General features: G+C 43.9%; 1 protein-coding gene across 1 annotated transcript; it reads right to left on the minus strand.

Moving 5' to 3' along the window:
- Positions 1-1,395: 1,395 nt before the first annotated feature.
- Positions 1,396-12,366, minus strand: LOC308144251 (tomoregulin-1-like). The gene is made up of 10 exons (XM_080515316.1): positions 11,869-12,366; positions 6,682-6,791; positions 5,995-6,124; positions 5,835-5,861; positions 5,584-5,674; positions 5,124-5,272; positions 4,142-4,189; positions 3,929-4,049; positions 3,684-3,845; positions 1,396-3,452 (listed from the first exon to the last, which is right to left on the minus strand). The coding sequence occupies exons 1-10, from the start codon at positions 11,987-11,989 to the stop codon at positions 3,368-3,370; spliced, it is 1,044 nt and encodes a 347-aa protein (XP_080371442.1). The 5' UTR covers positions 11,990-12,366; the 3' UTR covers positions 1,396-3,367.
- Between the last annotated feature and the right edge of the window lie 3,111 nt (positions 12,367-15,477).

Below are 15,477 nucleotides of genomic sequence, written 5' to 3' on the forward strand. Positions count from 1 at the left end.
GAATAACGCTGAAAATGTAGTACATGAGCCCATCTTTGAATCCACATTGCAGCTAAAGTCAGGGTGATTTAGTTCAAAATATATCAAAATCATTGAAACTGCACAATTTCATTAGGATTTTAATTGACAAAACAAAATCACATAAAAACTGTTTTTTCAAGAACAGTCAAATAAGTGCACATGGGTTTTGACTGCCAACAGGTTTTTTTTTTAAACAACTGACATAATTTGTACACTATGAAGAAAATATGATCTAAAATATGTATCTGACCAAAAGAGTTTAGAAAGGAAAAATCTGAATTATCTGTAGGATTATGTGAGATCCTTGAAAACAGGAATGTCATGCTTTGTCGTCATTTAAACAAATTATGAAGATCACATGAGAGCAGCTCAGTGTTCAGTGTGTAGTACTAGATCTTCATGTCTAATATGAACTCATTGTGGTTACTCGTTATCAAAATACTCACTTTTCTTCTGCAAAAAAAATTAAGTGTTTCCAATTTTACAGGTCATTTTAAAAGGTGCAACTGATCCTGCTGAGCTCTCTGAACATTATGGTCTCTAGTGACACCTGGTGGCTTGTTGAGGAACTCCAACGTCTCTCCACTCACTGATCCTGTTCTCTGGACTCATCGTGACGCTTCATGGTCGTATATTATATTGCTTGCTCCTCAAAAACAATGTTGATCTGCAAGAACCTAAGAGAAGCTCCATCAAGTGGAGTTACTCAGTGACGAAATACCTGCAAACGCAGAGAGGTACAGGCTCATTTTCCCCAACAGAAACACGTCAGCGTGTCTGAAGCAGCTGTTTTAACGTCGAATATAAAATAAGAATTCAATCCCATCTCATTCATAAAGCGCCAATAACGACACAGTCATCTGAAGGAAGTTTTATAAAGGAGATTTTCCACGAGTCCAGAAATGTGCAGAAGTGGAAATGTTGTGTTGTTGTTTGGGTTTAGAGGGTCGAAATAGAGAAGAAGAAAAAAGGCAGAGAGCAACAGAAGGCTGGACGAGGCTTAAATCATAAACTTCAAGTTCTACTGTCAGTGATCCTGACAGGGAGGTAAAGAGAGAGAGAGAGAGAGAGAGGACACACAGCAGGCTAAATCTATAGCAGCTTGGCCTGGATCAGTTCTTATAGTAAGCTTTATTAAAAAGAAAAGTCTTAAGTCGAACCATAAAAGTAGAGTGTCAGCCTCCTTCAACTGAAACTGAAAGCTCGGCCTCCCATCCTACTGGAAGATCTTGACCGTGACCCGTCCAGTACGTTGACCCCCGAAGGCCAAAGCTCATGGAACCTGAAGCCGGCGTGAGAGAAAACACGAAGCCACACAGGGACGCAGTGGTTCAAACAATCATAATTTAATTCTAGTTTGAATCTACAGCACAGTCTAAACAACAACTTCACTGGTTCATGCATTATGCAACATCTACAGTAAAACCAGCCGGATCCCTTCAGGCGCCGCTCGGAAGAAAAGTTACCAAGAAAAAAACAACAACAAAAAAAACCCCTCAAACTGATCCGATTATCGCGACGTGTGAAGGGACCTCGGCCTCAGCTTATCAATCTACTCCTTCTACCACGAGAAACATCCAACACGGACAATTCGTACCATAGTCACAAATTATACTTAAAAAAAAAAAAAAGATAGAAAGAAAGAAGGAACCCCACAAAAGTCATTTAAATTATCAGTTTGTCAAAGAACACACACACACACACACACAAACAAAAACAAAAACCCGTTGGGAGTCCATTTCCGGAATGGCGTCATCTGAAAATTAGGCAATAAAATAATTATAACAACAACCTGTACATGTTAGTCTGTACCATTATTATTCTTTCAAGCAGTAGAAAAAACAGCATTTTGGTTCTTGGGGTGCGTCCCACAATAACAAATACAAAACATTTCAAATAAACGAGCTTAATGTCATCGACCCTGTGAGACGCGACAAAAATAACAACAAAAAACAAAACAAACGGCGGAGAGCCAACATAACAACACAAAAGAGGGCTTCAGTGGTCCCTGATAATCCTGGAGTCCCAGTGCAAAGCGCCCCCTGGACAATTAAGGCGTCATGACACATTTGTGGCAGTTACTGGAACACGTGAAAAGAAAAGAGGAGGAAACGCTTCAAAACGGTCATAAAAAAAACCAAACAAACAAACAAATGTCCCAAAATGTTAAAAGTTATCTGAATCTCACAAAGTAGTTAAATTCCTGTATGTGACACTGCTGAATACTTGCAGCCGCATTTTAAATACCGCCGCTTAGTGTGTAACGTTCTTAGTCAAAGAGGAATCTACGGAGCGCGCTCGCCAACCAGATCAGTCTGGTAATACCACTTTGTACCACAAGGTGGTGAAGTGAGTCTCTAAGAATAAAAGAAGCAGCAGATTCCGAGTGACAACAAGAATTTCGAAGTCTTTTGGTAAAAAACCAATAACAAATGCTGAAAAACAATCGCTGTGTGTGACATAACCTGAACCATGTGTACTGTACCTTTAACATCCACTATTTGACTTTAAAGTTAAATGGCTTAAATTCAACAACTTAGCTTCCAATAAAAGATATATTCATCAAAAATACACATTAAAAAAAAACAACAACAGGATATGTTATTTAACTTAGAATTCCCCAACAGATTTCATATAGGAAGTTTCATCTACTTTATCAAGAATTTAATGATATATTCACATTTTCTTACATGTGTTCACTGGAATACCATAACATTTTCACAATTTGCTGGAAAAAAAACCAAAAACCCTGAACAACTTGCTTTTACGTCTCCTTTACTGACAATCATCAAGCAAGTATTAATAACTTGTGATTTTATAGGTATTTAAATGCCCACAGGAAGTATTCAGCAGCATTAGTATCGTTTCAAACGGCTAGAAATGCGAGGCGTCATGGAAAACTAAAGAAAAAGCATATAAGGCTGCTAAAACCACAAGATGAACACAAAAAAGACACAATCTGAGTTTTCCCACTTGTGGAACGGTCCAGAGTGACGATACAATCAGATAAATAAGGTTTGTTTTTTTTCGACTGTTGTCAGAGGATCCACAGTGTTTCAGAGTCTGAGAGGACGGCAGCAGACGACAAGCCGTCTGCACCGAAGGGGTATGAACACGACCGCGGAGGGGAAAGAAGCAGAATAATAAGGCCCCTTTAAGAAGAAATCCAAAAATGATCTTAGAAAAAAAAAAAAAAAGGCAGGAAAACCAAGAGGCACCAAAAAAGTGGAGATATAAAAACCGCAGTCTGTTCGTGTGGTACGAAAATTTTATGACTTGGTTTGGATTTTTTATTTTTTGTTTTTTTTTTTCTATAAAAAACGTGAGAAAACGAGGGCGAGGGCAGCTACATCATCCTGGAGGACGTTCCTGACGGGAAGTGGCCGAGGTGCTGCTTCTGTCTGCGGCCGCGCTTCGTTTTGTTGCATCTCCTGCCGGAACGAAAGCAAAAAAAAAAAAAAAAACGGCACGTCAACGCCCAGTGTGACGAAACACAACCTTTTTATATGGATGGATTGTAACTGTTGCATCGGCGGCAGCAGCTCCTCTGTGCTTACTGCTAACTTTCTTGTTGCACTTTGTAATTAATGGAGCCTAAAATGTTATACTGAGCTGAATTTGGTGTGTGTGTGTGTGTGTGTGTGTGTGTGGTGGAAGCAGACCTGGTGAAGCACATGACGACGGCCACGATGACGGCGATCTGCACGGCGCCGATGATGGCGGCGATGAGGACGTAGTGCAGCTTCTGACCGCTGGGCACCACGTACAGGATGTTGAAGTCCAGCAGCTGGTCGCACTGGGGACCGCCGTAAGCCGCCTCACACCTGGCACACACGACACGACACACACTTTATTGCCGATTTCAAAGGATGTGGTTTGACGGTAATAGGCGTCTGTGGACTCGTACTTGCAGGTGGGCAGGTTGTGTCTCATCTCACACTGGCCGTGTTCACAGAACTGGGAGTAGTCCTCGGGGCAGGGGGCGGGGCTATCGGCAAAGCCCTCCCCCTCGCCAGGTTTAGACACGGCTGGAAGCGGAAAGGAGAGGTGATTGATGGTTGGCGGAGAAGGGGCGAGAGAGGGAGAGAGAGAGAGAGAGAGAGAGAGAGAGACGTCTCACCGTAAATGTCTGGTTTGTTCTTCATGCTGTCTTCCTTCCTGCTTTTATCTGGAAGCACAGAAGGAATGCGTTTAATCATTTGGTTTTTACAAAGAGGATCCTTGCTTTGTCACCGGTTGGGGGAAAAAAAAAATCACATCTTAAAAGGAACTAAAGTAGAAAACAACTCGTTGATAAACAGGTTGGAATTGAGTCCGAAAGTTTGAAATTAATGCAAATATCTCCCAAAGATTACTGCACTGCGACACCAAAAAACAAAACGGTAAAACTCATCAAACCCAGTCTGAAGACCACTCCGTCCCGCTTCACTTTTGAAAACAGTCTGAAAATCAAACTTCTGAAGTCCGACTGAAGCGAGTCAGTGAAGGACTCCTGAAGCTGAAAGCCACGCACGTAATATTCAAATCCAACTGCTATCAAATAAGCACTTTCATGTGTTTTCTTTTTTCTGTGCTTCTCCTTTGAAATGAAAAGCGTGGGCTCCTGCCGACCCTGCCGGAAGAGACGGCTTTACGAATAAATCAGAATAAAATCCGGAGAATGTGAAGGAGGAGAGGAGAGAACAAACATGGCGGAGATGGAAAAATAAAAAACAGAGAGCAGGAGGTCGTCGTGTTAAAATGTGACCAGCTGGAGGTTCAGTCAGCCATGTTAATCCCACACCCCCCTCCGTGTGTGTGTGTGTGTGTGTGTGTGTGTGTGTGTGTGTGTGTGTGTGTGTGTGTGTGTGTGTGTGTGTGTGTGTGTGTGTGTGTGTGTGTGTGTGTGTGTGTGTGTGTGTGTGTGTGTGTGTGTGTGTGTGTGTGTTTGGCCTTTAAAAGGTTGTTTCAGGGTTACAGTCGGGGATTGAATCTGCCACCGAGGGTCCTCACAAGGCCACGGAAACAGGCGTGTGTTTAGATTGGGGTCACGTCATCATTCAATATGAATGAACTGAAAACCTTCTACCTTTCCGCCGCCACCCCCCCCTCCCCCCGGTTACCTTGGCATCGCCCCACGTGTTTGATGTCGATCTTGAGCTGCTTGAGGCAGGACGCCTCCCGGACGTGACACGGCGTGTCGTAGGTGACGCCGTCGCCCCCGCACACCGGGTTGTCGTTGTGGCCGTTGCACACGATGTTGCACATGCAGCTGGACACACGAAAAAAAAACCCAACAAAAAAACAACAGTCACCACACACACAAAGACGTCAAGTCGCGTTGCGCCTACGTGGGGGGCTTTTCACTTTAAAGGACGTGCTTGTGGAAGACAGATTTGACATTGACGACTTAGACGGTGTTCTGATGTGCAGCTGAGGCTGTGTGATGTTTCCATGGTAACACAGAGCTGGACATTAAAATAATAATAAAATTTAAAAAATCCATCTCTGGACACAAACAAAGTGAAAAGACGTCCAGAGGGCTGCTGAGACACGACTGACGAGAGACAGAGAGGGACTCACAGCATGTCCTCGGAGTCTTCGTCACACTCGGCTCCAAACTTGCAGTTTCCACACTTGGAGGTTTTCTTCCCGCGCCCGGAGCCTTCGTCATCTGCGGGAAGTCGGAACGTCAGATAATAACCCCATATATGACGACACGGAGCGACACAGATTTTATTCTGAAGGATGAATCGACTATAACGACACGACTAGCAGCGTTGCACAAAATGCCGTTCGGGGAATTCAAACACTCGACTGTGAAATCCACTGACCTCCGTCTCCTGATCCTGAACCAGCGTCTGGAAAGGAAAGGCAGAAGTTCGCGCGTCAGCGGGACTGAGGCTGAAACCGTTCGGTTTCCTGTGCGCTTCATTTCGTTGACGGCTGACTTGAGTGGTCAGCGAACCGCTTGTGTGTGTGTGAATGGGTTACCGTGGTAACAGGGCCCCTCAGACACGAGGCTGATGGCTCTCTGCTTCTTGCAGGCGGCTCGTCTCAGGAAACACTCGTTCTGGTACGTGTCTCCATTTGACCCACACACGGGGATGTACTTCTTATGGCACTGGAAGACAACAAATACTGTATTTAAAACACAGTCTCAAATATATTAAAATATATTGCAAAGACATTAATAATGATGGCATAATAATAATAATAATGACACACAAGAAAAGTCAACCACACAAGCGCTAAAATGTCGACAAAGACCAAAATAATCACAAGAGGACACAAAAAAGTTAAAAAAAAAGAGGCCATAAGTGAAACATTAACAATGTGACATACACATAATAACAATAACACAAAGAGTACGACAATAAATAACACCAAACAATCCCAAAAGACAAAACAGTCAAATAGGCACAAACTAACCAGAAATGGATCGGAATCGTCACACATTTTGAATGAAAATCTCAAAACAGCCACAGAAATGTAACAAAGACAACAAAAATACAAAACTATTACAAATAGACAACAGTTAATTGAACCACACACACACCAAAAAAATATGAAAACAAAATAACACAAAAAGAACAAGAAAGAACAACCACAAAAACACTTAGTGTGTAGTGTGTAGTGTGTGTGTGTGTGTGTGTGTGTGTGTGTGTGTGTGTGACTCACATGAAACTGGCAGACACACTTGATATCGGCTCCGTTCTCTCGGCAGGTTCCTCCAAAGCGACACGTCCCGGCATCGCACACGCGCAGGTCACTCTTCTTTTCCGACAGATCTGAAAACAAACAAAAGTGTGTGTGAAAAAGTGCACACACACACACACACGCAAAAATTTATTTTTGTTGTTGTTTTCATTAAATCTGCCTGTTTGAAGCTTTGACTGCTCTTATAGAGGCTAACAATCACGCTAGCATGCTAAAAACGACAATGAAGCACATTTATTTTGACAATTTTACATCATTTAAGATACTTTTCATATGATTTACTCAAAACGGCACAATTTAGGACCAAAAAAATAAAGTCAGGAGCATGTCGATTTGGCTGCAATGAATGAATGAAGTCCTCACAAGGCAAGAGAAACACACACACACACACACACTATTATCCAGGGTAGTGATTTCCTGATGGCAGCTGATTGGCCAGCGGCCTGCAGGCCAGCCAATTAAGATTTAGTAATTACAGGGGGCCGTGACCCCCGCCTCCTCTGTAATTAGTAAATACCTTCGTGTGCTGAGCCAGCCACTTCGACCTGCTGACACACACCCACACACACACACACACACATACCTGGTTGCTATAGTAACCACCAGGCTTGTTTACAGAGCGAGTCCGGTCTGCGGGGACGTCGGAGAGCTACACAACTCAACCTGACATCCACAAGACGCAACCTTTTCGCAGCTATTCGACAAGTGTGAGCAGACACACAAACTAATACTACTGATACTCAACCTTCACGCCACAAAACACACAAAGTGACTGCAGACACATACACACACACACGGAGCATGAAGCACAGCAGAAACAATGAACCAAGCAATCGCAGAGACAACGTGCGAGTCTTTCTAACACTGTTCTTATACGTCTCTCTTGAAAACCAAAAGCATTGATCACGTTGGAGAAGCTTCAACGACAAACCGCCGCAACAGAGCCGAGGCCCTGATGGCACACAACTGCACTTTTTTATTTATTAATTTTTTTCTCGGTTATTGTAAAGCGCTCCGCAAATTAACTGATTGATGTATTGATTTAGATCATCGACTAAGTGGACGAGCACTTCTTCTTTTTTTTTTCACCTCACCAAATGCTAATGGGAAAAGAACAAGTAGTGCAAATAGGACGACTGCAACAATAGAAATAAATAAATACATTCACAGCGGGTGAAGGTTGCAGCACAACACTTGGTTTTGAGGGGTTGTTGAGTTAATGCTCACAAGTCGGGACAGAAACAGCACCTAATGAAATTAAAATGTTTTAAAGTCATTCTAAGAATTGTAATCGCATCGAAATGATCTCAAAATGACCAAAATGCACTGGGGGGAGCATCAAAGAGAGATAAAACAATAACGACGTTACACAAAGGCAAATGATAAGCATTCAGGAGTGTCTAGACTGAGAAAAAACAAAAACACTTGATACCCAAAAAGTGCTTTCAGTTAGTCAATATATTTATTGACTAAATATATAATTATATTTAGAGTAATACGTAGTTTCATTATTCAACCATCACATCTTTTCTGACGACAGCAAATATTAAAATCTCAGGAAATACAAGTCTTGTTTGATGGTAAACGACTCTCACATAAAAAAAAAACCTGTCAAACTGTAACTCAGTTAAAGTGTGTCACCGAGACGTGAACTGGTTTTCAGATGCCGATTAAAACTCTGCGACGCCGACGAGCCAGTGAACCGTGAAGACGAGAGCGGGAGAAAGGAAACGCTGCGTTCGGGACGATGACCACGACCACGGCGGCGGTGGCGAGGACACATCAGCAGAATCAGGTCTGATGAAGGACACATTACATAAAGGATCATCACAGGAGAACGACCATCATATTTAGCAAAAAAAGCCCCGTAAAACATTTCTCGAGAGGGAATTTAGAGAGTATGCAGGGATCAGCTCAGACTAAAGTGTGCTGCAGCTCGCGTGACTTTTATTGTGAAAACAAGCTCGGGTTTAAGGATGTCGGGAGCTGAAAAACAAATTAATTTGCTCTTTTTCTGTGGGTTCAACCGTCGTGCAGTAAAGAGCAAGTTGCTGTGTACGCTGAGTTTAGCAGAATGGGGAGTTTACAGGAGTTAGCCTCAATGCTAACATTAGCTTCCGGCATATAAAAGCGGGGAGTCGCTCCCTAAATTGCAACAGAGCTTTACGTGATTGTACAGATGTGTACGGAAACACATGTGGAAACCAATTCAATGACCGTTGATGTGCGTTACAGGGCTTAAGCTTTTCAGCTTCCTGACTTAGGCGCCATTTATATGACGACGTTTCAAGGGGAAAAGGGATTTGTTGGATTTGTGTGTGCTTCTGTTTCAGAAAAGTTTCACGTTCATACAGCAACGTTTTGAAAACCACGTGGCAGCATTTCAGAAAAGTTGCGTTTTTTTGGTGGAATTTTTGGAATCAGTTTTCAAAAAGTTGCGCTTTCCGATGTCGAAGTGCTTGTATCCACTCGGTATGAAAGGACAACCGGAGCGTGATAAGAAGCTCCTTCCTGGCGCATCGTAAAGGAGTGAGCGGAGCGGTGGAGCGGCGATCTGCGCTGACGGAAGAGTCGCACTCCCAAAAGGTCAAGGGAGCGAAGCCCAGCAGCCTCGAGCGGAAGCGAAAGAGCCCTCCGACCCCCCCCGAGTCACGCTCTGGTGACTCCGTCGTCTCCCTGCTTCTGATATCTCGTCTCCTCGTCCCATACAATCGCCAAAACACAGAAAACACAACAGCTCCCAGCAGATTATTCCTCTATGAAATTAGCCTATCGCATTCAAAACACCTATTTGAATACTCCTGTTGGGACGTGACGAGTCACTGTATTATTATTATTAAAAGTATAAGTGCAAACTATTTACATGAGCAGTGTATCACATAGTGGGGAGGTTGCATGTGCATGATTAATTATGGGTGACCTAGAATAGATGAGAAATACTATATTAATTCCAGAGACAAATTCTTTAATACAATGTGTTTCTACCAACAACAAAACTTACAGTGGAATTTCTTTTAGCTCATGTTTAACAACTTTTTTGTTTGTTTTTTTTTTAGTCCCTATTTCTAAGATAAACACATTAATCAGGGGATAGGAGACGCTTTGCTAATGTGAAACCAGAGAGGTTGTTGTTTGTACTGCTATAGGAAAGAAAATAACCTAATTCCAATATTTAGCACGGCTATTTCACTCCTATTACCAGTTAGTTTAGAAGAAACAAAATGACATTGTTATACAATATGTCACCCGCCCAACAAAGAAAGAGGCTTATTCAGACTGCAGGTTCCACATAATAAACCGGGTTTTATATATCATGACTATAAATGTGTCACGGTTGATTGTTTCAGCCACGCTTCCTGCAATAATCACTGACCGCGAGGAAGAAATGCTTTTAAAGCTTTTAAAGCACAAGATGCAATTAACTGAAGGTTTTGCACTAATATTAAGTCTGATTAGGAGTTTTTAACACATTAAATAACAATGAAATAGAAATAGAAGCACGACCATGAGTTAATGCAGAGAAATAGTGTTTTTTTTTTTTTAAAGTTTCTATTCGTTGTGAATTTGTCGTTCCATGCAGGAAATGAGTGGAGCTTGTGGTTCCACGAGGAACGTACATGAAAGAAAACCACTGCTGGGGGGGGGGGGGCAGATTATCACAACCAAACTTGTGCAGGAATCAAACTCCAACCTCCCAACGGGACCCGGAGAGATGGCAGGGAAAGACGACAAGGTCTCTGTCGGATCAACACCGTGTCAGAAAACAAACTCGCAGGTGAGAGACAGAGAGAGAGGGAGAGAGAGAGAGGGAGAGAGAGAGAGGGAGAGAGAGGGAGAGAGGGAGGAGGGCAGAGCATCTACCCAGGAAAACATCTGTGAACGAAGCTGACTTAAAAGGAAAAAAAAAAAAAGTTCAGAGCCTCTGGAAATAGAAATCAAACACATTCGCTCCTTCAGATCCCCAGAAAGACACAAAGCCACACCGCCGCACTTATTTTAGCCGCCACATCTGGAAGTCTGGAAGCAGCATGTGAAAAGTCCAGGCGGCGCGGCGTGGCGGTGGGTTAGCGCTGCCGCCTCACTTGCAGGAATACCAAAGTTTGACTCTTTATCGGTGTTCTACCTGCTCTGAACCTCAAAAGTTCCACTGTTCAGTTTTGAATGATGGTCCTTTCTTTGATGGGAGTCCGTGGCACGGTGGAGCAGTGGTTATCGCCGTGGCCATACGAGGAGCAGGGTTTGATCCCGGCCTTAAGGCATCTCCGTGTTTTTAACATTCATAATAGTCGATTAAAAACCGTGACTTTCGTCAAAGAGACGTGGTCAGTGGTTAGCATTGTTGTCTCACATCATGAATGCACAAGTTCGATCCTGGGCTTCCTGTGTATAGTTTTCCATCTTCCTCCCTCATATCAACATCAGGGCAGTGGTTTGCACTACCATTGTGCATCCAGGAGAGCAGGTTTGAATCTTTAGCATGGGTCGGTTGGTAGAGCGGCCTTCTCCTCCAAGCGGAAGGTTGCAGGTTCGATTCCTATCTCCACACGCAAATACCGAACAGTGCTTCACCGGCGACAGGACCAGCGCTCAGAAGCCTTCCAGCATCTCAACCTGCCTGAAGAACATGTATGATAACACTGAAGACACCTCAGCTTCCTGGTTATTTAAAGGGCCAGTTCACAGAAGCCAACAGGAAAAGTTGCCCTGAGGCAGCGCCGTGACTGATTCTGCCCCGAGGCCGACAGCCGTAGTACTCTGAGTTAGTCTGAGTAACTCAGAGTAACTCAAGAGTAACACAGATGTCACATATGTTGAACAGCTCCACATATGTTCAAGCCTCCGCCTGGCCTGCTTCACCTCCCTGTAATTAACCCTTAAAATAGAGCCTGGTGAGCAGTGAGGAGTGGTCATGGGCACACACACACACACACACATTAGAAACATCTGTTCTTCCCACATCAGGGTCTCACAGGTGTGATTAACTTCCTGTTGCCGTGACCGGACGTCAGGTAGCCTCCGTCCATGTGGGTCACGTGGTGCGATACGTGCACGTCCAGGTGACCTTTGACCTGCGCGCACCTGCAGCCTCCACACACACACACGTAACACCTTTCCCCAGGACACAGGCCGAGCAGGAGCGCATCTCACCTGGGCAGTCGGCGGCCTTCCCGGGGCCGCAGTCCGAGCCTCCGCTGCGGGGGAAGGAGCTCCGGGCGGCGGGGAGAGCCAGCAGGAGCAGCAGGCAGGAGAACCGGCACGCTTGAGCCATAATGGAGGAGGGAGGGAAGGATGAAGAGGGAGTGGGGGGGGTCGAGGTACTGGAAGGTCAGATGGACGGTGGGATAAAGGAGGAGATTTAAAGGGGGCAGATCTGTTGTGTGGCAGAGGATGAACAGCCAAAAAGAAGACAAAGGAAGGGGAGAAGAAAAATAAAAAAAGGTTTTTTTCTCCAGGAGTCCTCCTCAGTATGAATCCACCCCGGGGGAGGAAGAAAAGAGGAACTGATTCTCAACGTCGCAGCCAATTAAAATGCGTAAATCCTGCGCCGCTCCATGTGTTTTGCTCCACGAACTCCTTCAGGAGGAAAAGGCTCCATGGTGGACGACAGGGAGCGAATGGGGCTGGAAAACACGCGGAGAGAGCCGGGAGGAGGACTGTGAGGACGAAGCCCGGGATAACAAAGCAAAGCGCAGGGCCTGGGGCTTCAGCGCACCGAACCCCCACCACCACCTCCTCCTCCTCCACCACCTCCTCCTCCCCCTTAAAGCAGCCTGCTCACAGCCCGGACGGAGCCTCCATCCCCCCCCCAGCCCCCGCTGCCAACGAGCTCTCCCGACCGGCCCCGGGAACAACCGCGGAGCGCCGCGGACACGAAGATCCAGGTGGAGGTCCGGAGCGGCTCTCTGCTGCGGCCCGGCCGGGGCGGAGCGACTGTGCGCCGGGGAAGGTTGGACGGCTGCGGTCGGTCTGTTAGGACCAGGAGTTTGTTTTTTTTTTGTCCTCCTGCTCCTTCTTCTTCTTCTTCTCTTCTTCTTCTTCTTCTTCTCCCCTGAATCACATCAACAAAGGCCCAGACCACGTGACCCACACGAGACCACTCCCACACACACACACACACACACACACACACACACACACACACACACCCCTCCATGCATTGCAGTTGACCTTATCTCTTAATCTCACAATCTCATTTTACACACGTTGTCCTCAGTCATATTCAACTGGACCTGCACACGTGAGGTAAATAAAAACAGCAGCAGCAGCAGGGGGGCTGATGGGGAAACTCTCACACTCTGCAGGTAGCTGCACACGTGATGACCTGATGGTGGCGCTACAGGACGCACCGTCACAGGTTAACTAAAAGGGTTAACATCAGGGGGCTTCTGGGATTAGGAAGATTAGTTTTGGAGCTTTAATGTGAATAAACAAAGTAATTACCTGGTGATAACACCTATTTATAATATTTCCCCAGTCATTTCCCCCAAGAATAAACGTGGATTACATGATTAGCACCAGTGGTTTTCAAAGTTTGAGGAGACCACAGCTTTCCCACAGAGCTCCAGGCAGATTGCATCCCCCTCGTGTTCCTTCCTTACAGTGACAATACCCCCATTTCAAAGTGTGTATGGTGTTTGCATGTTCTTCCTAATGTGTGCAAGGGTATAACTCAATGCCCCAGTCCAAAGACACGAGTTCGTGTTTATCGATCATAGCTTTAAATGGCACGTGTGTGTGTGGTAGTTTATATCTTGTTCAGCCAACCTGCCTTCACCCGAAGTCAGCTGGGGCTCTGAATGTGATACAATAGTAGATAACAGCTGGGGGGGGGGGGGGTTGCGTGAAAGGCTCATTGTTCCCCAAGAAATGCCTTCCTTCCTGCTACCATTAGACTGCACGACACTGACATTTAACCACTGTCTTGTTTTTTGCACTTTCTTGCACACAATACACTTGATGTGCCTTCAGTATTATAGAAATGTGGATTTTTTTGTTTTATTTAAATCAGTGCATTTTAACCGATTCTTATGCAATTACCATGTTTTAGAAAAGCATCCATTTGGCACCACGGGTCAATAAAGTATCTCGAACTAATATGGATGTTGGAATCAACTAGGAATGGAAAGCAAAGGTCTTCAGGTGAGACATTTACACTGCCTCAGCCACATAACTATCCACAACCTGAGGCATTTAACACCTTCGACATCCACCATAGGTGTCGCTGAACCAACTGGGTCGTCCTTTGAATAAAGAGTCGTGATGAACGCATGAGAAATGAACCAAAATGAATTATTTAGGACCATTTTTTTTGGTAGGTCTTCCTAAGACGTCACAAAAGACACACACAAAGAACAGTCACAACTTTGTTCTGGCGTCGAGATCCGCTAGAATTCCTCCACAGGTCTCTACACTGAACACAAATATGTCCACGCCTTATAGCAGCATACACCATGTGTGCATGGAAAAGGTCAAAATGTGAAGCTAAATATAATGTCACAAAGTTACAATGACAGTAATTCCTAAACAAATAGCATAGCCAGTTGTTACTGGTATAGAGGAGTACAGTGTTAGAGTCCAACCACTGGAAAGTGAATATTGTAAAGTGGATGTTGTTTAGCTTAGCTTAGCTTAGCTTAGCTTAGCTTAGCTTAGTTTCATGTAGTTTAAAACCATCCTTAAAATTAACATTAAAATTACAATTTTAGATCAACAATAACTAAACAGTGATTGAAACGACAGTAAAATAACTCAAATAAACCTAAATGTAATTTATTCCAATTTGCAGAGGAAATAAATGACTAAACAGATAAATAAACACCACGACAGAGGCATGAGAATCAGCTTGTCACTGACAGCGTGCAGCCAGCAGATGGCGCTCTCATTCTGCAGGAACCAGGGAGGAGTGTGGACATAAAAAAATGTTTTGAAACATTACATTTTTTGAAGATAACATTTTATTGTTACTTTTGTCAACTCTTGCATACAGGAAATGTCGTGCCACCATGCTGCCACTTCCTGCACACCAGTGTTCCTGAATCTAAAGTGAATTATTTGTACTATTAAATATCGCTTTCTGACAATCCGGCAAGTATTTTGAATATGGCAGTAGCAGACAAAAATCTCAGTTTTACTTGCTTTCTGTCTATTAGATTTGATCATAAATGGTGTCAGAATTTGTTCTTTTATAAAAAAAAAAAATTCAGAAAGAAGCAAGACATAAATAAACAATTGTCCTAACAAAATACAAGAGTTTAAGGTTTTCATAAGTAAAGTGCTGTCCTCAATTAAAACATTATTAAAATCCAACACCTACGTCAACAATAGTTCCGTATATCACGACGACGGAATCTTTCTTTATGTCACTCTCAGAAGTTTGTTACTGTTGATGTCAGTATCTATCTATCTATCTATGTCGATGAAACAGGAAGAAAATTAAAGACGTCAGCAAGTGAAGAGTTCACACTTTAAATCACGGAAATGAAACATTTCCATCCTGGGGTGCAACTCAGGATATTTTAACTTGTGACACATTCTAAAGCTGTCGAGCATCTTTAGTACTGTGAGGCTCATATGTTCTTGAACTCCTGAAAAAAACTATATCCTAAAACTCTTGAATCATTCCACAACTCCAGAGACTTTCTAGAACTTGTACTGCAACTGTGGCCGGTTCTAGAACACCCATAGACATTTTAGAAATCTGAGCGTTTTTAAAACTACTGAGACTTTTTACATGTCGAACACAATCTTCAACCCTTG

Source organism: Blennius ocellaris (genome assembly GCF_963422515.1).
Source record: "Blennius ocellaris genome assembly, chromosome: 19".
In the NCBI taxonomy this organism is placed as follows: Eukaryota; Metazoa; Chordata; class Actinopteri; order Blenniiformes; family Blenniidae; genus Blennius; species Blennius ocellaris.